This window comes from Calidris pugnax, unplaced genomic scaffold, assembly GCF_001431845.1.
Source record: "Calidris pugnax isolate Ruff unplaced genomic scaffold, ASM143184v1 scaffold197, whole genome shotgun sequence".
Taxonomy (NCBI): Eukaryota; Metazoa; Chordata; class Aves; order Charadriiformes; family Scolopacidae; genus Calidris; species Calidris pugnax.
In genome coordinates, this window is record NW_015090936.1 from 1902727 (window position 1) to 1926460 (window position 23734).

At 36.4% G+C, this 23734-nt stretch overlaps 1 protein-coding gene across 1 annotated transcript in view; it reads right to left on the minus strand.

Moving 5' to 3' along the window:
* Positions 1-416: 416 nt before the first annotated feature.
* Positions 417-23734, minus strand: part of GRK7 (G protein-coupled receptor kinase 7) — a 30565-nt gene continuing 7247 nt past the window's right edge. Inside the window, exons 3-5 of the mRNA XM_014951785.1 lie at positions 22994-23431; positions 8230-8501; positions 417-4062 (exon numbers count right to left, since the gene is read on the minus strand). Coding sequence (XP_014807271.1) covers positions 3720-4062; positions 8230-8501; positions 22994-23431 — 1053 coding nt within the window. The 3' untranslated portion in view covers positions 417-3719. The remainder of the gene's footprint in view (positions 4063-8229; positions 8502-22993; positions 23432-23734) is intronic.

Sequence of the window (23734 nt, forward strand, 5' to 3'; positions counted from 1 at the left end):
CCTGGAAATTGCATGCAAGTTCCAATTACTAAATCTATTTCATCCTGGAATAGAAAAGTGAGCTACTTGCTGCAACACAAAGTGTTCATTGACTAATTGAGCCTTTGCACGATAGAACTGAAGGTACACAGGTAGAGCTTTATTGCCACTAATAAACAGTCTCTGGGAACAATGATTTCATTAGGGTAATACTAAACCTCATTTTGTCTCTTTGTGCCCACTGAAATTGGCGGGGTAATGGTAAAGGTAACAGGGATGGTATCAAAGAAAATTTGGACTTGAGATATAAGGGAAAGCTTTTCCTTTTATACCCTCTCGGTGCCAGCAGCCTTTCTTCAGCGTTGTCCAGGGTACTTTAAATTATGTTCTTATAGAAACAGATTTCAAACCATTACAAATATCACATTTCAGCCTTCTTCAGTTAAAATTATCAAGTAATTTTAATAGCAGTACCAAGTAAAACAGTGCAGGGAAGACAGCACTGCTAGTACAACCACTGCAGAGTGACCAGTGCACTCAGTAACCTTTCACAGATGACATTTAATGCAATAGAGTTCACAATTTAGTTTTTTTAGATTAGGTTAACACTTGAATGCATCTTATCTGCCTGAAAAAAAGGCAGGCAAGTGAGACGCCACAAAGCTGGCAAAGGAGAAAAAATAGAGACAGCTAGAAGAAAAAATTACCAGTTTCAAATTACACCATTTTCTTTTGCCACAAGAACTTAAGTATGCCACAACCACAAGGGTTTTTTTCCTCCCACAACTTCATCCCTCATTTTCTATCATAAACATCCAACGACTTGGTCAATACTTTTGACTTGGGCCCTATTCTTGCACACTCACATATACATTTGAATTTTACTCACATGAGTAGCATCATTGTCTGCAATAAGACACGTAAATCTTTTAGGATTGCTGGCTTTGTTTTGTTAAGGTGAAGCAGGATGTTAAAATAGCTTTGTTCCTGAAAGTTTAACAAGAAACTTTTCAGTGGCAGGAAGAACCACCCAGCAATTTACAGATTACTTAAAAATTGCTGAACTTAATTTTTAAAAGACGCACTAAAAATGCTAACAGAAATACATAAATAATCTTTGCTCTGCTCTATCTGCTCATAGTGCGAACACAAGTTGTCCACGTTCTGAAATAGAGGATTTTAGAAAATTAAAATGAATCATTTCTAACACATTTTTCTCTTGTCATGCACTGTGCCAAACTGTGCATTATCAGACTACTGATGCACTTCTCTGAATGATTCATGGAACAGTTAACATTACAGTATCTCACCAATATACATCCTGCTGGGATTTATTGATACTGTAAGTAGCGTTATGTGCATATGATGTCCTGAATTCACAGATCTCAGCATTGCAATACATTTTGAAAAGCCTCAGACTTGCAACACCTGGTATCGTACAGGATATACAATTTTAATGTGACATTAAATTCTGGTTCTGTTTATAGATAACCTCCTTCCATATGGGAACATGTCTATACTGAAAAATTAGTTATGTGCTAGAAAACCTACAGCCATTTGAGTACTGCTTTATGGCTCTGTAGGATTTTTGAAATGGCATTTCCAATGGATTTTCATTCAAATGGATTTCATATGGATTTGAGGTGTACCAATTCAGGACAAAAGTTTGATGCCACTAGCACTAATAGGTCTCTCCTAGCTGTAATAAGCTTGGAGAGGGTTTTGTGGTTTTTTTGCAGGGGTCTTTTAAAATGTATATATAATTAAGTTTTCTGTCTGGTTTCTTAAATATATTGGCCTAATACCACTTTCACTGTGAGAGTTTTCTGCAGATGGAAGCAAAGAGAAATGAAATCACTGGATGTCAGCAGTGGAAGCATTCTCTTAAACCTGTGACAGAACCACATGACTCTCTTTCCTCTCAACCTCCTCTCCTTTTCACAATCTTTCAGGATCATCCTTGTCAATTATAAACTGAATTCTGACTTGGGCTTCTATTGTTTTAAACTATTTGACAGAAAGTCTCCCCTCAAAAGGCAGACAATTATATGCTCGTAATTCATGAACAGAATTATCCACTAAATCCTAAGTAACACTGTGCTTCATAATTTTCACTTGAACACTAAGTATCAAAAGCACCGAACAAGCAAATTTAAAAGGAAAAAAAAAAAGGAACAATCCTTTTTCTAGTTAGAACACCACAATGTATTACCAATGTATTACTTAGCTGTGACTAAATCACTTGAGGTATTTAAAACTAAAGAGTTTTTGATTACTGTAATGTTTGGGATGAGCTATTAGATGATAAGTAAAGACTAACGCTATGTGTTGAACATGATAGACCCAACTATAGAAAACATCATGTGTATTGGTTTTCCTCTTTTATAACAGATGTGTGAGTTCAATCCCAGCACCTATATAAAAGAACTCTTTGAGTTCAGCAGGAGGTTTGCTCTATGAAAAATAGGAAATGCGGTATTAGTAGCCCCCAGGACTCCAAGGAATGGAGCAGTTTCAACTTCCACTTTAGTCAATGGAAATTATGGTTAGACAGATGACAGTTAACAGCACACAGAGTCAGTTTTAAAAGTTGCAAACAACTGCCACCTATTTCCTTACCAGCGAAAATCACTAGGATGCATCTCTCAAGTAATACACTTCAGCAGTAGCAAGCATTCGCAGAAATTTTCCAACTAATTCAATTCAGGTTGTCATAAAATTGAAAAATAAAACACATCAAAATTTAAAAGAGAATCAATGGACATTTGAAGATAGTGTTCAGCTTGCACATTTAACCTTTCCAGCATTACAGCACTTAATAGTATAATGTATTTTGCAACTACTGAATTAAAATTTATATTGCATTGAAATAAATGTCTTCTAAAAAGCCAGTTACAGATTGCTTTGGTCTATTCGTAGCTTAATTTATCACAGAAATACAGAAAAATTATCAGGAAACTTGATAAAAGTTTAAAATTGATTGTCAAAAAGAACTTATAAATACATTTTCTTTGTATATGGTATTATCACTTAAAAGAATACACGTAATAATAATAAATAAATGCTTTATTAAATTCGTTTGGTGCAATCTTATCTTCACTTTGTTAAAATCAACTGTGAAAAGAGTTTGATCCTGTTGGTCCTATTTCCTAGGGATATGTAGAGCCTTTTTACATTTTATGACAATTTGAACATATTACAATCAAACCATTCAAAAACTAAGAGAAATTAAGAAAACAACAGACAGACTGGCTAACCAATAAAATTCCAAGTTTGACATAGTGTATGAGCTCCATTGTCTAACTGAGAATATTACTTGAAAATTAAAAAAATCTTTCCTGGAAACTGTAGAACAAAGAGGAAACGTTAGTAGAAATAACAAGAAAATTGAAAGAAAACCAGAAGCGATTGTATTCAAAATGGTAATCAGTCATTTTCAAAAGGTGTTGCCTCTTCACTCTATTATTGCTCTTTGTATTTCAGAATTTCTATCATTCTATGTTTCTTAGAGAAATATGGTTCTTCATCTTGATAAACCTCCAATAAAACAAAAATATTATCTCCTTTGCTACAGCAAAGGAAAATAATATAGTTTATACAGCTGGTGGTCCTACATAGCCTGTCAATGTCATATTACACTGATGGGTTCTTCTTAAACAGTCGCACTGAGTTTCTGAAACAGTGTCAGAATATGGGAAGTTCTGAGCTGGTTTCTACACTTTTTGTTAATGGTGTGATATTTACAACAACAAACAAACACCTGACTTAGCTTCACCTCCATTTGCGTATCCCCCGGAATCTACTCTGTTAGGATCATTCAGTTCTTCAAACAGTCCTGTTTCAATAATTTCTTCCTGCCAGGCTATAGGGACAGCACCTGTCGCGAACTTTTTGAAGAACTTCTTATCTTTGTCATCAAACTCAATTCCTCGTATTTCAGAGAAGTCAGCAATGTCTGCAAGATCTTTGGCATAGACAACTGATGGATCTGGCACAAACGGAGGGTCGATAAGGTTTGCCTCTAGCCTGTGGAAATTTATTGTTTTGAAGAAACTATGTTTTCTTGGGTCATCATTTTCATTTCTGCAATAAAGCAAAAGTTTGTTAATTGGTATGATGTTTTGCTGTCAAGTATGTCTTTGTGTTGTATACATGAGAGTATTTTAAAGTAAAGTGAAATACATATATACACACAATGCAAGGCAATTCCTTTTTTCCTAACCAAGACCCGTTGCATTGCACAATATAAGCAAAGCTGAGGAGCAGAGAACATCCCAATCCCATTATTCATTACTCTACCTCTCAGGGTAAATTAGTCTGGGCAAGGAGCCAGGGGAGAGCTGCTCCTGGCAGCGCACCGAGACACCCATACCCAAAGACACCCTTTAACCAGAACTGAAGACACAGCAGGAAGGGGAGGGGCAGTACTGGATTTACTGTCCAGCGATGGAAGTCCAGTGGTTGGGTCTATATTTATTAGGATAAGAATATCTATTAAATTCTAGACTGGGGTACATTGGGTTAATCTATCTAGGGATTGACTTGGAGGAACAACAGTCTGAATAGGAAACTGGTGACAAATGACATTTCTGATTTTATCTTATCAAAGCAGCTATATGTTTACATGATAAAACTCAATTATGTTGCTCTAATACATTCACAGTTTTAGTGAGTCTGCTCCTTCAAATGAACTACTCATAAATGAACAAAGATTTAAAACAAGAGATTCACAACTTACAACATTAGCAAAGTGTTGTACCACTATTACAAACACAATCCTTTATTAATACTGTTAAAACCCAAGAACAGAAGCCAGAAGGGACTAAAATAATTGTAAATACGTATTTTAAATACATCTTAAGGAAAGCAACTACAGACCTCAGGGAGAACTTTTGCTATAAAAGAAACAATGAATTGTTTCACTGCAGACCCATAGAGAGGACTTCTAGGATATTTTGATTTTAAGAATAACCTGGCCTTCAAACGTGTGCTTGTTAAAGCCTGACCAAGGACCATAACTCTTCAACTGGGCCTCTAGCATCAAGGCATGCAAAGTCTGAGTTTTGAATTCTAGTGAAAGGAGAAGAGAGTATTTTCTACACCTATGTATTTTTTTAATGTATTTATGGATACATTTGTCTTGAAAACGCTAATGTAGAAAACCCAAATTTTTTTGGCCTCAGAAAATGTTAGTTGCTAACCAGTTGCTTTTTTTCTTTTCCCACTTCCTTAAAAAAAAAAGGAAAAAAAAAGCAAAGTTTGAGCCCTTACGTATTTCTAAACAGTGTTCTACGAACAAAATGCAATGCAAGCCTTTAAGAAGTCTGTATCTTTGCAAACGTGTAGAAGCACCATATAGAAGTAGCAGCTTGGTGTTACTATAGAAAATCTTCCTTTTTTAAGACCTTATGCTAAGTGTGCAGAACAGCTCCTACAGCCTGCCACTACTGCCAGTTCTTCAGATGCTGTCCTGCCATGTTTCTAGCCTGCCTTGGTGCTACCTGGCACAGCTGAGATGGAACTACCAGCTGCCCATTCCAGGTCTCGTTAGGAAATTGGCATTTTGTGCCTCTGCTGCCTGGTTCTTCTGAGCAGGTCACCACCAGCCGCTAACTACTGCACAACGCCATGACCAGGATGCTAAATCACAGCCTGAAGAACAACAGATGCTGCCATCCAGGCACCCTGGGCAATGAAAAAATGATGTTTTCAATCCAAAGGAGCCATATGAACACAATTATGAATGTATAAATTAAGCCAACAGGGGTGATGACCTCTGTATATACTCAGTCGTACAAAATCATCTCCTAACTTAACTAGCTAGTTACTGATAACAAAGCACTTGAGCAGCCCTCAAGCTTGGTGTGATTTATTTACATACACTGTTAATTTGAAGTGCATTAGAGTTGCTATTCAAATTAATTAGCATCCTGGGACACTAGTGAGCTAGTAGTGCCAACAATCCTGCTGGGTAGATGGACTCACAAGGTTTCACTCGTATTTTGCTTTACCTTTCTGTAACATTAACTAAAAGCACTAGAAGCTGGTGAAGGCTCCAGAATGGATTGCTGCAGTGTTTCTCTTCCTGATGTATTTCCTGACACTGTCAAACCCATAAAAAGTTAAAAAACCTACAGGAACGCCATCTACTGGAACCAACTGAGGCATCTTCCAACCAGCTGGAGATGAACTTGAGCTCTTCCTGCGTAAACTGCATGTTTACATAACTTAAATAGAAGAGCAAGTGAACTCATCTGAACTCCATCAATTTTGTATTCTTCCACTAAAAAATAAAATCACTTCACAGATTTGGGATTTGAGATGTCAATCCCAAAAAGCCTGAGCGGAGAAAAAGTTTTACATCTTTCCTGAGTTAATCAGTGACATTGAGTCTTCAATAAATGAGTATTTTAAAAGGCCAGGTGTACAAAGTAAAGCTGTCCTTGAGCAGCTTTAACTTATGCAACAGGCACTTATGTAGATAACCCAAGGTCTTGCTGTCCTTAGTAGAATTACAGCACTAATCTTTACATACGGATGAGCTGTCCTGAATAGTATCACCCTGTTTAAGAGGTACATGCGAGCTTTTATTCTGTATCATGCCCAGACATGGTATATACATCCTATCGTTTTCCTTCTCCAAGTACAGCACATAAAAGTAAGACTATCTTAAATAGTAGTAAATTAAAAATAATTACCTTTCTGTGTACACGTCTCCCATTGCTGAGAAATAATGTAACAGTAAGGAGACAGAATGATTGCAAATGATTCCCTTGGCAAAGAGAATGTGGTTACAGTAAGTGAATAGTCTGTTGCTGGTTTTGCTTCAGGCTTGCTGAACGAACTTGACCAAGTCACTTAGAATCTCTAGATTTCATTTTCCCCTACTCTGAAATTTGTTTACTTCACAAAATGCTGCAAGACAATGTCTGCAAAGCATGCTGACTTGTAAGGTAGAATGCGCTAAAGGTTTTTGTATTAAATTTATTTTTAAAATAAGCTCTTTAAACATTAAAAATGAAACAGTTTTTTTTTAATCAAACATACTCTCTGTGCTGTTGAAAATATTTTTTTTCTGCAGCCTCGCAGAGTTATTGTGAAAACTCATCAGGCACAAAGAGTAGCCTTCATTTAGCACTGGAATAATAAGAATATATATATTAATGATATATTACCTTTAAAGAAAGTTAATTCTTTCAGGCAAACGCATGGCTAACATTTTCAAAACTGTTCCACATTGTTAGAATATAGATTCAGCAAACTATCTGTGCATTTTCATTAAGTCCCTGTGTCTATTCCACTTTTAGATTTGAAAATCACCTGATACATACCTTTGTATCCATAAGTGATTCAAATCATGGTGCATTCTAAAGATGGGTACTATCAGTTTCCTATTTTGTTTTTTACATTTTAATTATATTTCTCTTGTCTGTATCGCAATTGTAGACCCCCAATTTGTCTCACTAGAAATGCACTAAATTATTTCTATACACACACGTATTAGAGGGATCAGAGATATTACAAGATAAATATTGCAATGCTTATCTTTCCAATTTTCTTCTTGTTAAACATTTACTTGAAATCGCTAAGTCGGGTACAAACCCATTAGTCTTCATCAACAAGTCCCCAAAAAAATTTTGCTTTATGAGAATTTGTGCCCAAAATTCTTTTCCTCCCTTTTCTCCCTGGGACGAGTCAGGAAGACCAGAACCTCTACAAGATTTTTTTAAAAGCACTTGAGTAAAGCAGAAGGGTTAAGGTCTCTTCAGTAAGAAGCCAATGACACAGCCTTGCAAGTTAGGTATCTGCAGGGAAGAAGCCACATTGCAGAGTTGGATTTTTGCCCACATCATTCCAGTAAGTGATACAGCCTCAGATTGTGCATTCAGTCTGCACTAGCATAGATGCAGGTATCTACTCAAATATCCTTTACCTTTAGGAAAGAAAATGGAAGAGAAATGGGCTACTCCCTTCTCCCAGAACTATATAGAGTCTAACCCCACAAAATATCTAAAAGGCAAGTCCTACGAGTAGTCTGGGGTGAAGACAGACAATCACACTATTGCAACAAAATTCCTTATTCCCATATTATCTTCAAAACTTTCTACCTCTCTCTTCTTAGAAGTGAAAGGGAAAACTCAGTACACTGTAGAAAGTCAAGATTTAACCTCATTTTGTGTAATATGTAAAATAACAATATTGTTAGCAGCTTTGATCTGGCTTTTACTGTGTTTGAGAAGTAAAACATACCTGCTTCCTAAACGATTTTCTGTTTTCTTAGCCAAAAACAGCCGGCAAATATCTTTCGCTTCCTCTGTAAACTTGGCGTGTTCAAATTTCACCTCATCTTCCAGAGTTCTTCTTTTAACCTCATCCTTACCGACCTTTTCTTTGAAATCCTTGAATGGCGTTCGCCCAGCAATCATCTCATAAATACTACATCCCATAGCAAACCAGTCAACAGGATAGCTGTAATCTTCTTCCTTCAGGATTTCTGGAGCCATATAACCATTTGTCCCAGCCTAGTACAAACATACAGAGAGATTTACTATTTGATGTCAGTAACGAAATACATACAATTAAACAGACTAGTCTATAACTCTTCAAAAATAGTAATAGTATTGATATATTTTGTATCTAGAAACTCCGTATAATTGATATATTTTTTTCATCATGAAACTCTGAGGTATAACTCCGTTTTAGCATATGGACTATATCTGTTTTTAAATGTCTTAGCATATGGGAAAACTGTCTTAAATATGCTTTTCCAAGGTGAAATGTCTGCGCAATTTCTACCTAAAAGTGGTTTCTTTTTAAATGCTTAACTTGCTTCCTTCTTCTACATTAATTTTTTTCCTGTTGAAGACAGCATAGTTAGCTTTGTCCTGTAAACACAACTAGCAATCAATTTGAAAAGATTAAAAAAAGATAAAAATCAGACAAACTATCACTGATTCCGTCCCTATTCAGTGGTCATAACTGGTCCAACATAGGGGTCTAATGAGAAAATTGTCATCAAGCTGGTAGCTGAGCTGCACTCCCTGTTGGTTTCTGGGAAGTGTTACCATCAAGGGCCAGGAAAAACTCTTAAAACCATTGTAAGAAAATAAACCTATGAAAATTATAATTACTAGATTAAATGCACTCAGGTGAAAGAACAACTTCGTATTTCCTAACTGAAAAAAGCTCTCTGGAAGACTGCTACTATATACAGCACTAAAGGACCTTTCTGCAAGAAAAATGACTACTCTTTGAGAGGGGAATCTGTCTGCTTCCCTCCCAGACCAAGCCTGGCACATCCCCATGGGGGGACAGAATGCACAGTGTTCACAATAGCTCCTGCTGCCTCTCTCTCTCGGGAGCTGATCCACCTGGGAGGGAAGAGAGGAGGTCAGCCTCTCTATGCACTCTGCTGCACTGCTACATGACTGAGGAGGGGAGATTTCAATCCAGACAGCATTCCTTCAGCTCACCCACCGGTTCCTGCTGCATCTGATGCTACATCTTATTTTATATACTTACCAGATTCAGCTAACGGTGATAACTATGTCAGAAGTTGCTTGAACCCCTTTTATATCTTTTTGAAATACTGGGACTGATGTGTTAGTAGTATTACAATTTAAAATGAAAAATTGCATTCGTGCAAACTTCTACTAAAGGTTATTCAAGATGGTCATCATTACTGCTACCAGAACATAAGTAGTGACAGAGATTCACTCCAAAGCAAAACTGTTATAAAAAGGTAACTAAAACTAGACCTCATTTGGGCAAATAATATTTTTAAAAAGCACAGATTAACAGATGAATTTTATTTTATGGGGTTTTGGTAACTCCTCTAATTTTTGCAACATTAAGCACAGTATATCTGAGTCTGGTTTCCCTGTGAACTTTAGCTCAGCCACTACACATTATGGCATATACTCTACTGTAAACAATGTGTGCAAGAGGGAACATCTTACCATCAATTACAACATAAGCCTAATGGACAGAAAATTAAATCCAATTTGTTTTCCCTCTTTGTTCTAAAGAAACACTATTTTTTTTACTTTTAGGGATATAGAACAAAATCTCCCATTTGGTTGAAAAACAGAAATGAAGCGAGAACAAAAATACCAGCCAGGCTGAAAGCAAAATAAAAGGTTAAAAGCTAATTGCTGCCTCCCTCACTAAACCCACAAAAGTACAGAGGAGCCGTACGGGCAGCGCAGCAGCTGACATCGTTCCACAGGTAATTTGTACTGTTTGAATTTCTCCAAGTAAAAGTTAACATTGAGAGATAACCTGACAGCACTACATGTTTATGTACGATTACTGCTGAATTCAGAAAGGGGGACAAGCACTCAAATATGGACCACAGAACCCAGACCCACCTGGCCTCAGAAGATTATTAAACCTGGAAAGGAGAAGAGGGGTTCAAAGCAGCAGAGAAAGTTTGGTACAAAAGGATGCTCACAGAGCTCATTGGAGGTCAGTGAACACAGACACTAAATAGGCTTCTGGAATATTTTATCTCTTTTTTTTTCCCCTTTCTGGGAAGCAATAAACATTCTTATTTTCACCGAGATGAAGCTAGGGCACTAATGCCTTGAAGAAGTGATGAGTCATATCATCATCAAAATGTACTCTGACAGCAGAGTCCTGATAAGATATTACTTTGCTGCAACTGAGCATCATCATACGGGAACTGGATAAATCTGACCTGGAAAAGCCAGAATTACATGATTATAAATATCTCTCAAGGCAGCTCGTTTCAGACTGCCTCTCTTTCCTTCCAGTTATGCTCTTCCTTCCCTAGTCATTTTTTCAAAAGAAATAGTTGTCAAGTCACTTCAGTCACTTCCATGTGCACTTTCCACATCACACTCAGTAAGTCACACCATACAGAACACTATGCTCTGAGGTGATACTCATGTTTCCCATGAACAGAGAAAGGAAGGCCATAATAGCAGACCAAAAAGACCACATGACCATAACTTAATAGAAAATAGAGATGGACCAACAACAGCTTCCTTGAGACCTAAGTGAAACACTGTGGATAGGGTTACTGTGAACAAGAATTAAAACTTCAAAATTGTAAATTAGTAGCACCAAGATCTTTGAGCTGTTACTGAGCAGATCCAGCTCAACCCGAGAGAAGTTCAGAAACATATGTTGTTCCTCTGATATGTCAAACCATTCCAATTCAGGATTTTGAGAGCTATTTTTCTCATGGAATTTTATGAAATCTCAAGCCTGATCTTAAAAGAAATCTCTCTGAATCCTGGAGCTTTCCTACAATTCATTAGGAAGGAACAGGCTGAGAAGTAGGAATCTAAACCTCATCCCATAACCCCTGAGACTCAAAACCCTCTTAAATACTACCATTTTATAGCAGAAACAAGCACATTTCACAAGGAGTCAGCAGGGGAAAGAAATAGATAAATGTCTGCAATAGTTATGAAAACAAAAATTTGAAGAAAAGAAGAGCTAAAATTTTTATCTTTTCCATTTATTTCTACATATGTGGCAAAATCATTTGGGAAGAAAGATGATAAAGCTATAAGCATTTCCTTTATTAGGGAACACCAAAAAAAAAAGGAATTATTCAACCCCTGGAACTGGAAGAACATACATATTTCAAATGAAGATTTAATTTTGTCTTTGGGGAGTAGATAGCATTAGAGGGAAGCTAAAACCTAACATCCCCGCACTAATCATTATGGAGAACAAAATGCCAGAAATCATCTTTCAGGAAAAGAGATCCTGTGGCAATGTGAAAGGCAGCCTCAGTGAGTCAGGAAAGGTTTATTTAAGCAGGTAAAACAGTAGCTTAGTAAAGGGAGTTTTTAAACTGTACAAATCTCATTAGCAGCAGTGAGATTTCAGCAGCAAAAAAAAAAGTGTTATTAGGTAGAAAAAGCATCCACCGATTCCCAAAGCAAAAGTGAATTAGAGTAAAGAGTTAAATTAGTGTCAGCAGGCCAAGAAGTACGTAAATATACTGTAAATTATACTCAAATGTAAAAAGGAAAAAAAAAAAAAAGACAAAGTTAAGGAATTAAAAGATACCACAAAAAAGATAAATACGTTATTTTTGAGAAGGAGTATATTTTCTATGGGCTATTTAACTAGATTAGAATTACCTGATCGTGCCTCAGAATGTATACTTTAAGTATGAGTTACTGGTATGTCTGTCACACACAAAATCATTAGGTTTGTACAATTTTGTAGTTGTTTTCACTCAATACAATTTATAAGTAGATTCAGAAGCTGTGTATTAACTGAAAAACACTTTTTCTTACTAGACCTTATTTTACATAGATAAATTTCACTCTTTTAATGGAAATGGGGAAAATAAAACCCAAAAACATCCCCTAGTCAGAAAGCTGAATTCCTTTGTTGTCAGCTCTACACTACTAGGACACGCACTGGGTTTTGACCAAGGCTAAGGCTGAGCACATTATTTTTTTCTTTCCTGTAGAATTCCTGATAAGACCAGGAACTATTTGAACATGTGTGTTGAGTGCTCAAGTGATCTTATAGAGACACAAAACCACATGGAATTACCCCTTCACTGACCTGGAAGTGTCTAATGGGACACAATAAAAAAAAAATTAAAAAAAAAAAAATCACAAAGAAGCCAATGAATGTTATACTTCTTTACAGAAGGCAGAAATCATATGTCATTGCATGGGCACACAACTTTCTGAAGCATAGTCAGTGAAGTCAGTGCAACACGAGCTATTTTTTGCTCGCTCTCCCTCTAACACTGTCTTTCATGATGATGAGCAGGATGCCTTACTCGCATATGCTGTCTGAAATACAAAAATAGTAATCTAATTTCAGTCAATTAAATTTTAATTGACTTGCTTTTAAAAAGGGTTAACAGATCTGCTTCTCGCTTTATTTCTCTATTTTGAGAACAACCCAAAATACAATTTTTCAATAATCCTCTGAAACATAATGACCAAGTGTTGTCCTTGGATACATTAGTGAAGCAGTTCTGTTAAGTGGAATTGCTGCTTTGAGTGTGGTTTGACAGGGCATAGTAGAAATGACTCATCTGAAAGTATACAAATGTTTCTTTTGTGAAATGTGATCCTGCATGAATTTTTAAAAGGTCACATAATTATAATCTTTTAATAATACAAGATGTGATCTTGAGAAGCACTAAGTGCACTCAGTTCCCAGTACAGTGAACGGGTACTTGGCACAGCACAGCTCCCAGCACTGCTCAGCCCACGGTGCAAGCGCGCTCACGCATCCCATTGCTGTCCCGAGAAGGGAAAGTCCCTTGAACACCACCATTATCCCAGCTTCCAGCAGATGCTGGGGAGAAAGAAACAGAACTCTCTGGAGCTTTCATCAGCACAGAAACAAATGAGGAGAAATGGGATTTAGATCTCTCTACCTTTTCCCACAGATCTCTGCAAAACAAACTCAATTGATATCACAAACTAAACAGTAATGCAAATCAGAATGTCTATCTTTTGTTTGCCATGGCACAAGAACTGTTGAATAGAGGAAAAAAAACAAGCTGAGTTTAGCTCCATCAGCTGTTTCCTGGGGCTCAGTCCTTCCTTCCTCCAAGGGGTGCCACTGCCTGCTTTGTTCTCTTGTCCAGCTGCTCCTCCGCTCCTGCAGCAATGGCCTTAACAGACCCTGCAGGAATGCAGGAACAGACCACGGAAAACTCTTCTCTGCACACAAGCTACCAGGCCCTAGGTGTAGAGAGGAACAACTAATCTGCCTCTGTCACTCATCGTACAATCTTCATTTTTCTCCCAAGTGCCACTGTGAGGAGGAATGGAGCATGATTTAAATGAGTCACACAGAATTGCAGTTCCTCCACACTTTCTCACCACACCTTCATACAGTAACAAGCAGACAGTTATCAAATGAAGAGGCAACAATCTTTTAACATAAGACAAAATAAAATCTGACTTGGACAAAAGGCACCCTTGAAAAAGTCTCACAGAACAAAATTTTGGCATATTGTTAATGCTTAGCAAATGGAAGGACTTTATGATAGGCTGGCCCACCATAAATTGATGGGCACACAAGGAGGACTGTTCAGGGCACCAGGAGAAGACAATGACAAAGACTGTATAGCCACTTACACAAAATTCAAGACCAAAGTTTTCTTCATTTTAACATAGGGACATAATGTCAACAGGGAAAGCTGTTTGCCTTAAAAAAAAAAACCCCACAGATAAAAGCACAAAAGGGACAAGCCAAATTTCCGCTGTATTAGAAAAAAAAGGAAACAAAATTGCCTCTCAGTTCAAAGCCACTAACTGGAGAAGTAAAAAAATCCACCTTCGATTTTCACTCTTTTAAACCTGGACATCAGTAGTCATTGAAATGAAGGGAGTTGCACAAATGAAAGAGAAAGCCACTTCTGTGACAGTAAGGGCAGTCTGCCTCTGTGCTGACACTTGGGAAGAGAAAGAGACACAGTTATAGCATGTTTTTCAGTTTATATTCACGATACCTAAAAATCAAAGGGATAAATGACTTAAGGAAGGAGGGTTCAGTAACTGGGCACCAGTTTTAACTTTGGACTCTGGAGCATCTCTTCACTTTCTCTCTGGGTGATCACACATCAAGCACTGTCTTTGCCTCACATCCCTACTGGAGACAGAACCTGCCAACATCCCTGCCTTGGTGAGTGCCATCAGAAGAAATCTGCATTCATAAACACTGAAGCAATCAGATGTTACGGGGATCGAGCACGCAGGACAAGCAGAACAATGGGTACAGACTAATAACCACACAATGAGAATTCAAGAGTCATCAGGGTTCTCTAGTCTTCCTGTTTAATTTCCCTTTAAATTTCTCATTACTATTTCCCATATATCATGTGGGAATAATAATACTTCAGAGATGTTTATGGTTTCATTATTTAATAACTACAGAATGTTCCATAAACAATATTAATAAGGGAGAAAATTCTCCATCTACTTAGCTCTGTATGCATTTTATGAAGCTCTTTATAACAAATGCAAATGCAGTATCATAGCACAACGTGTAGGTGGCTTTCTCAAGAAGGGAGCCTCAAATAGAAATTCTGTGTTCAGTGCCAGTGTGACGGAGGGAACAGGACTGCAGGGTGCCCTGGGAAGGCTCCAGCGTCGCTACAGCCCCTCTAGGTTAAGCTGCGCAAATGACAGCAAGGCCTGGATGGTTACTGTCTATCACTGAAATCCATGGGATTTCATCGACTTTCCCTTTTGGGATTATGACTACTGTTGGAGGTAAAATTCTTTTACATGTAAATCCAGGAAGATGAATACTGGCCACATCAGACCAAAGAGCCGTACGGCCAGTTTACTGTCTGGCAATTGGCCAAAAACTGGATGCATGGGGAAGACTGTAGGAACCTGGTGCACACATGGATACTTCTCTAATACCTTCCTAAGCTCCAACTGTTTGCAGTTAAATGGCTTCCAGAGACAGGAATGGTTTCTCTCAACAAAGGTTTCTTCCATCAATTGTCCACTCTCCCCCTAAACCTAGACAATTTCTTAGATCATCCAAGATCTTCTACAAAGAAGTCCTGCAGCTTAACTGCAACTTGTCTTCAGAACCATCTCCATGGATTCTGAACCTGCTGCCTTTCACTAGTGGATTTTAGACTTGAACAACAAGGAAAACTAAGCCCAGTTTTCACTTGCTTGTGTCTGTAATTTCAGCATTTTGTTTTCATAAAAAAAGTCATTATATGTTTGTTAACTGAAACTACTCATCACAGCAAGTGGAATGTCACATGTGGTCCAAAAAGAACAGAAGCGCTACATTCCTCAGCATCCCATAGCTTACAGCTCCTGCAATACTGCTTCTGGTCAAAGCTGTCAAATCAACAGTTCAAAGAACTACATTGTCAGCCAAATGTTGCATTTCTTACCCAATAAAATAAAAACATCTTTGACAATGAAGAACCAACAGGTAGCCCACTAGATGATTTACCCAAAAGATGATCATATAAATAATGATCATCAAGAGACAAAGGGACTAAACAGCAGTATTTAGCACTTACATAGCATTTTTCATATTCAAAGAGCTTAATTAAGCTTTCTACCAACTCTAGGATCTTAATAAGGAACTTTATCTCTGGCTTTTTTACTTTTTTATAGAGCATGCTATAGCATTTATTAACTGTCAGATCAAACTGAATGAAGAACAAGGTTAAAAGTCATGCAAAGAGGCCTGATGCTACATCTTAAAGAGCTCCAATGTCTTTTCTCAGTCAGAAAAACGTGTCTCATGGGTGGCACACCTTGTGAAGGAAAAGCATTTCTTGGGCTACATTGCATTCTCGTAATTTTACATGGCTACAGTATCCTTTCTGCCATCTCCAAAACTGCAGGAGGCAGAATGACCCCATTCATTCAATTTTGCTGCCTTCACTCTCATGATCATGGCATTCATAATGTATAAGGCTACATTCTGTAAAGTATATGTTTCAGAGATTAAACAAATCTGAAATACTTGTCATGACAATGCACTTCAACAACAATTGTGATTATTAAAATTTTTAAGAACAAAGTTCTGCTAGTAAAACATAATCAATTTTATGTGTCATACTCAAAAATGTATAAGCAAAATGGTGGTTTTGAAACTGTAAAACAGCAGCAAGTCACTCCAACCCCAAGCAAATGATGGGCTATGATTTTTAAAAGTGCAAAAGAAGAATAAATTTTTACAGACTCTTACCCAACAAGAATGCCATGTGATAATAACCACATGTCAACTGTGGAATAGCTTGCTGAGTTATTTTTTATTTCACAAGTCTGAACCTTCCTCCTGCTTCTCCACTGCCTTGAAATTAAACTGCAAGTTTCAGGAACATCTAAATAGATTTCCTTCTGTTTTCCTAAGAAATAGAATCTTATAATAAACAAACATACAGGAGGGCAAAAGGACATTTTGAGTAAGATTTTAACCAAAACATGTTTTTCCTATAAAAATATTATGATGTCCTTCAAATATATAAAACATAGCACAGGAAAACTGTGAAGAAGCCTGAAACCTCTGAAGGTATGAATGCACTTTTATAAATACTACAAAAATATGTTTGTCTTATTTTCTCACAGTTATTATGTCAATATTTAAGCTCCCTGGCTCACATGCATCTGCACAAAAGTACTTCATTTAGATGCAACAGTTGCTGTGCACAAAAGCCATACCTAGTAAGGGTAGAAATTTCTCCCCAAAATAAACAGCAAATATGCACTGACTTCTGGAAAAATGGAATTAAGTCCTCTATATTTTGATATGCAGAGGATATGAGGATACGAAACAGAAGAACATACTTTTCTCACAACCAGGAAATTAAATACTATTATTCTTTTGTGTAAAGGCAGGAGCATTTCACTTGCATACAACACATGAATTTTGAGTTGTATGAGAAAAAGTTGCAGAGACTTCAAGAAAAAGGATGCCAACTCAAACTGTTCAAGAGGAGAAACCTGGGATGAAGGCTCCCCATTTCTGTCATATGCAAAAAGAAGTAGTTCCAGAATCAATCAAGTACATAACTAGACAAAACATCTTGCCTACGCAAAAGCCATCTTTGCAGGCACTACGTTTCTCCTTGTTGCCTATTTCAATTATATAAGACAAAGAGAACATTAACATTTAAAAAGGCATAATTTTAAGATATGATCTAGTTCATGCATGGTATGATCAACACATGTGAAGAGATGCTACAGGCACATTTGTACGAGAAGTCATGACGGTATTTCCTGAAGTCCTGAATAATTATATTATCACTGGCAAAGAGTTTATTTCTGTTTCCAGTGGTGTCAGTAAGAACTCTGACTAAGTGTGCATATACCCATTTCTAGGTAGACTGCACAGGCACATGTGTGTATCACAAGAAGATCCCATATAATCCATGTTTGTTTCATGAACAAAAAATACATTTAAGGTAGCTTTCAACTGCCTTCTACTTCTTTTATCCCTGAGACTGTTATTGCTCAAACCTGTGTATTTTATTATTTATTTCTCCAGTCTAAAGCCAGCTAGCATTTCACAAACACAAATAAGCACACCTTACAGAAAATAAAGTTTTCTAAACTCCGTAATTATTACCATACCAATTACTTACAGCTGCTTATATATGTTCAAACTAGAACTCACCACAAAGCCAGGTGTTTCTACTTGCTGCCTTAGCAATTGCAAGGAAAGGGAGAAAACTAAGGCTGAGTATCCAACTCTTTCTAGACCTTTGTAAGGAGCGTGGTTTCAGAAAGTAGGGGTTTTTTATATGTAAGTTACAGACAATTGGTAGAGAGCACACAAATACTTCTCAAAAGGAGCACATGTAATGACAATACTTAAAGGATACCAAGACTACTTCTTCAATTTACGTAAGTACTAAATCACCAGCTGCACAATGCGTTTTCTGCAACATAAACACACATGACTTTATAAGAAGATCATGTTAAAATTACCCATCTAAAATTAAAAAAGCCTTTGAATTCACAAAGAAAATAATGTTTGGCTGGCAAACAGTACATAATAAACATTAATAAAAACGTTCACCAAAAACTTGGAAAATGTCTAAAACAGGAAGTCATTAACTAGCTTATCACTTGTGCCATGTGATAACCTAATCACCTAACAAGATTTACAAAAGGGACTTAGGGATCCTCCAGCTGATATATGGGTGATGCGCATTTATTCACATGTGAGAGGCTAGGAATTCTTCTGATGCTTTGAAAGCAGAGCAAATTTATCTTTCATGGCTTGTACACTCACAAGTGGTGTGCAAAACTTTTAGAATGCATCCAACTAACGTATGTTTTGCAACCTCTAATAAACAAATACACAGATAAATCCATATATTACGTACTATTCAACCCTGTATGAGGAACGATGGAAGTCATCACATGATGTTTCTTCTTCATAATATACAGCAGAGACATAGAAAAAAAGTTGGAAAACTGCTACTTTGTTTCACTATGTCATATGTCTATGGTGTGTACAGGGTATTAAGAGACATTTTCATACCAGCGTAATTACAGCCAAACCCATGGAGATAAACATTTTTTTAAGCAGGTGCTTAAGATCAGATGTCTACTCCACATTTGTTTACTTGGTTCCTCCTGATATAGAAGAGGTACGGAAACATTTTCTATTTCATTTTGTTTATTCACAAGGAAGATCCACTCAACACCTGAAGAACTAGAGAGATCATGAAAAGATTAGCACTCAGGAAGGGAAATCTAAATCGCTGAGAGAGATTTTTAAGCAGTTCTTGAAAAATCTTTCATTATTTTACTTTAGCATCTATTTAGTTTGGACCTACAGAAAACAATTTGAAGGAAAGTGCTCCAGTTTTAAAAAGGCACTGTTCTGCTTCTTCATTTCAGAGTATGAGACTAAAATAGAATCTTCATACTCAGAGTGAATAAAATCTCATAATAACAGTAGCTTTACTGAATACAAGGGTAGCTTGCATTATAGAAATCTATGGAGTATGAGAAAACTCTTAAAATATGACCCAGAAATGCATATTACTTTTTTTCCTCTGAAACAGTACTTCAGCAAAACAAGAAACTCAACAGTTGCTGCTACTGATATTTCTAAGATGAAAAACAAGAAATCAAATGAAAGATCAAACAACTCAAGCTCATAAGCTTTCATTATACAGCAGAAAAAATGAAAAAAAAAAATCACCTTACAGACAGACTACAATAGATTCAATTTTAAAAATTATTTCTACCTTAAATTTAACAAATATACTATCTTAATTCTTCGTAGTATGTGTAAGACTGGCTAAGTACAATTTAACTTAACATATGAAATAAATGACCATTAACTGTACCAGACAGCTAAACCATGGTTTCATTTGGTACTAGCGATATCAGTTAATTACTTTCAGGCAGTAGAATAATTTATGAATATGATTAAAGCAAAGTTAGGCATTCTTCTCATAAATTGTCAGTTCAGACCATCAACCAAAATCTAGAACCAGCGTTATGATGTTCAGCACTTCACTCAGATAAGACAACAGAGATTTGGCCCAGAGTAATATATTTTCTGCTGTAGCTTATAAAATTGCCCTTATAAAACTGTGTCCATAAAATGGTGCAACTGATTAATTTAATGTATCTGTCTTGGAGCCATGTATCTTTTTGAGCGAAAAAACACCCCAAATCTATACAAATACCTTTTCTCAGGATTTTTTTTAAGTGATAATAATTTGGTAGTCATACTCAAAAAGCATGCTAGGATATAAACTTTCTGCCAATTTTAAGTCACAATGTAACTGTGATTAGTCAACAAAAATTAATTTAACAGCACCATTTTTATTTTATTACAGTGGTACATGGTGAAGCTTAATGCAACAAATTTTGCAAAGGTGTTTTTAGGTTTTCCTGTGTATGACTACTATAAATAATAGTCATACCTAGCTCTTATATAATGATTTTCACTAGTAGCTATTAAATGACTCAAACAGGATTAGTTTACAGAAATGCAAAATAATACTGGCAATTATTATTCATTTAACTCCCTCATAATACAGAAAAAAAAAATAAAAATCTTCATTTTCAATAGATACAATTTTAAAAATTATTTCTACCTTAAATTTAACAAATATACTATCTTAATTCTTCGTAGTATGTGTAAGACTGGCTAAGTACAATTTAACTTAACATATGAAATAAATGACCATTAACTGTACCAGACAGCTAAACCATGGTTTCATTTGGTACTAGTGATATCAGTTAATTACTTTCAGGCAGTAGAATAATTTATGAATATGATTAAAGCAAAGTTAGGCATTCTTCTCATAAATTGTCAGTTCAGACCATCAACCAAAATCTAGAACCAGCGTTATGATGTTCAGCACTTCACTCAGATAAGACAACAGAGATTTGGCCCAGAGTAATATATTTTCTGCTGTAGCTTATAAAATTGCCCTTATAAAACTGTGTCCATAAAATGGTGCAACTGATTAATTTAATGTATCTGTCTTGGAGCCATGTATCTTTTTGAGCGAAAAAACACCCCAAATCTATACAAATACCTTTTCTCAGGATTTTTTTTAAGTGATAATAATTTGGTAGTCATACTCAAAAAGCATGCTAGGATATAAACTTTCTGCCAATTTTAAGTCACAATGTAACTGTGATTAGTCAACAAAAATTAATTTAACAGCACCATTTTTATTTTATTACAGTGGTACATGGTGAAGCTTAATGCAACAAATTTTGCAAAGGTGTTTTTAGGTTTTCCTGTGTATGACTACTATAAATAATAGTCATACCTAGCTCTTATATAATGATTTTCACTAGTAGCTATTAAATGACTCAAACAGGATTAGTTTACAGAAATGCAAAATAATACTGGCAATTATTATTCATTTAACTCCCTCATAATACAGAAAAAAAAAATAAAAATCTTCATTTTTTTCCTTCTCATATTTCAATTTCCTGTATGAATAAAAGTACCTTTCACACTACAGTCGTGTATTATATCACTCATTGCAGTTTTTGCTCTAATAAAAGCACCCACCTAACAGTGACTAGTGCTTCTAAAAACAGTGGAAAACAACAGAAGAAAAATCATTATAACAACTTGATGACTGCCATAGAAAGTGAGGAGGAACAACTGCCTTGTCCAGTACTGCTTTGAGATTCTACCCTAATACCAAGAGAAGCGGTGAGATGTTTCTAAATACATTCTTTCATTTTGTTTGGGTTTTTGTTTTTTCTTCTGCTAAACCCCACAGAGATACAAGTAGGAAAAACTGCCCTTGGACAAAATTATTTTTTTCCAATCATCATAACTACATGCGTCTATAACTTACAAAGCACAGTTAGGTTTATAGCTTCAAGTTCACTGATCAAAAATCCATCTTCACAGACAAAACATTATTCCCATTTCACAAGTTCTATATAAAAACCTGCCTTAGCTTTCACAGAAACTGTATTTTCACATCTAATAACAATGTAATCTCATTTTAAATAACTGAATGTAATCTCATTTTAAAATTATTTCCTATCTTAAAAACCACCAGCTTCCATATTTTCTTTCACTGAGAAATAAAAACACTCATAATACAAACTTTTTATATTGCCAGGAAAAATAATGTATCCTTCAAATTACTGTATTAAGTAACAATGTCAAAAGATGTAGGTACTTAAAGCATGATGCAAAAGGCTTCTAGCGGGTCCTCTCTCCTCTACTGAATTTCTACAGAGTAACTTGAAAGACTTGGGCAATTTAACACAAGGCAGTTAGATCAGTTTATAACGTTGTTTCTGTTTCTTTATATTCTTAGTGTATTTCAGACACATTCACTCATTATATAGATCTTTAATTCATAGCTAAGCTACCTGAATACATTTTTCTTGTGACAAATCTGGGTTGGTTTAGGATGACCAGAGGCACAGCTGAAGTGCTGCACAGTCTAATTCACACAGGAAAACCCAGGTGGTCACCCATCCCTTTCTTCCTACACACACAGAGGCATGTACACTCATAAACTGTCATCAAGTCTGCTAACTTTTTCAGGAATCAGTCTGTGGAGGGAGGAAGGTTGGCAATGGTTTACTGTGCAGCATCATGAACACCTGCAATACAACCAGTAGCATCACTTAAAAGTAATCTGGAAGAAACTGCATTCTTCTAGGAGCAAAAATTGAACACAGAGGAGTCATCTTTGACTTTTGCTCATTAAACAAACAACTAATTGGTTCAATCCCTGACTATGCTCTACTGCACAAGACATCTGTGTTGGCATCTTTAAAATAACTGGTTCAAGAGTTTACCTTAACAGAAACAATGGGTCAAGTTGATTTTACTGTTTCTGTGTAACACAAGTTATTTTACTACCTACATATAGCGCCTAGAGAGTTAATTAACCAAATCTTCTTACCACCTGTCTCTTAGAATGAAATGACCACGTAAGGTCTTTAGCAAAGAACAAATCCCAGGGAATTAAGTTTTGGAGTCATAATGCATTAGAAATAGAACGGCTTCCCTTCCCACTTCCCATGTTCACTGAATTTTTACTCACCCTTTGAGTGATGCTTTTTCCCTCTTTGACTTGCACTGCCAATCCAAGATCAGACAGTCTGCAATTACCGTTATCATCCAGGAGGACATTTTCTGGTTTCATGTCCCGGTACACGATCTTGATGGAATGGAGATGCAGAATCCCACAGGTGATCTGAGCTGAGTAATAGATGACCCTGTTCATTTCCAAACCCCTTTCTCCCACATTGTAGATGTGATACTTCAAATCCCCTCCATTCATGAGGCTCATGACAAGACATAGATGGGTTTTGCTCTCATAGGCATAAGCTAGTGTGACTATGAAAGGGCTGTTGACCTTCTCCAGGATCTCTTTCTCCAGTAGCGCCATCTTCTCTCCACCTTTCTTTTTCAGCCTCTTCTTATCCAGTTTCTTGCAGGCATACATCTTGCCAGTATTTTTCACCTGGATGGCACAAACCTAGAGAAGCAAGATGCACAAGGAAAAGTAATGAAGAAATTTTACACATACAGACTGGAATATCAAGGGTAGTAATAGGTAGGAACTGGGGAATCACAGATGCCTGTTTGTAGCTGCTGATGCTAACTTCCATGGCAGAGTATTTTAGAAGAGAAAATAAGGAAAAAGCAAGCATACAGTCTGTTCTGTTCCAGACTAGTGGACCTTATGCAAAGTTCTTGAGGACACCATTAGTGGGTATGTATTAGCAAATAAAATGAACAATGACCCATTCTCTGACCATGGGAATAAGCGGGATATACA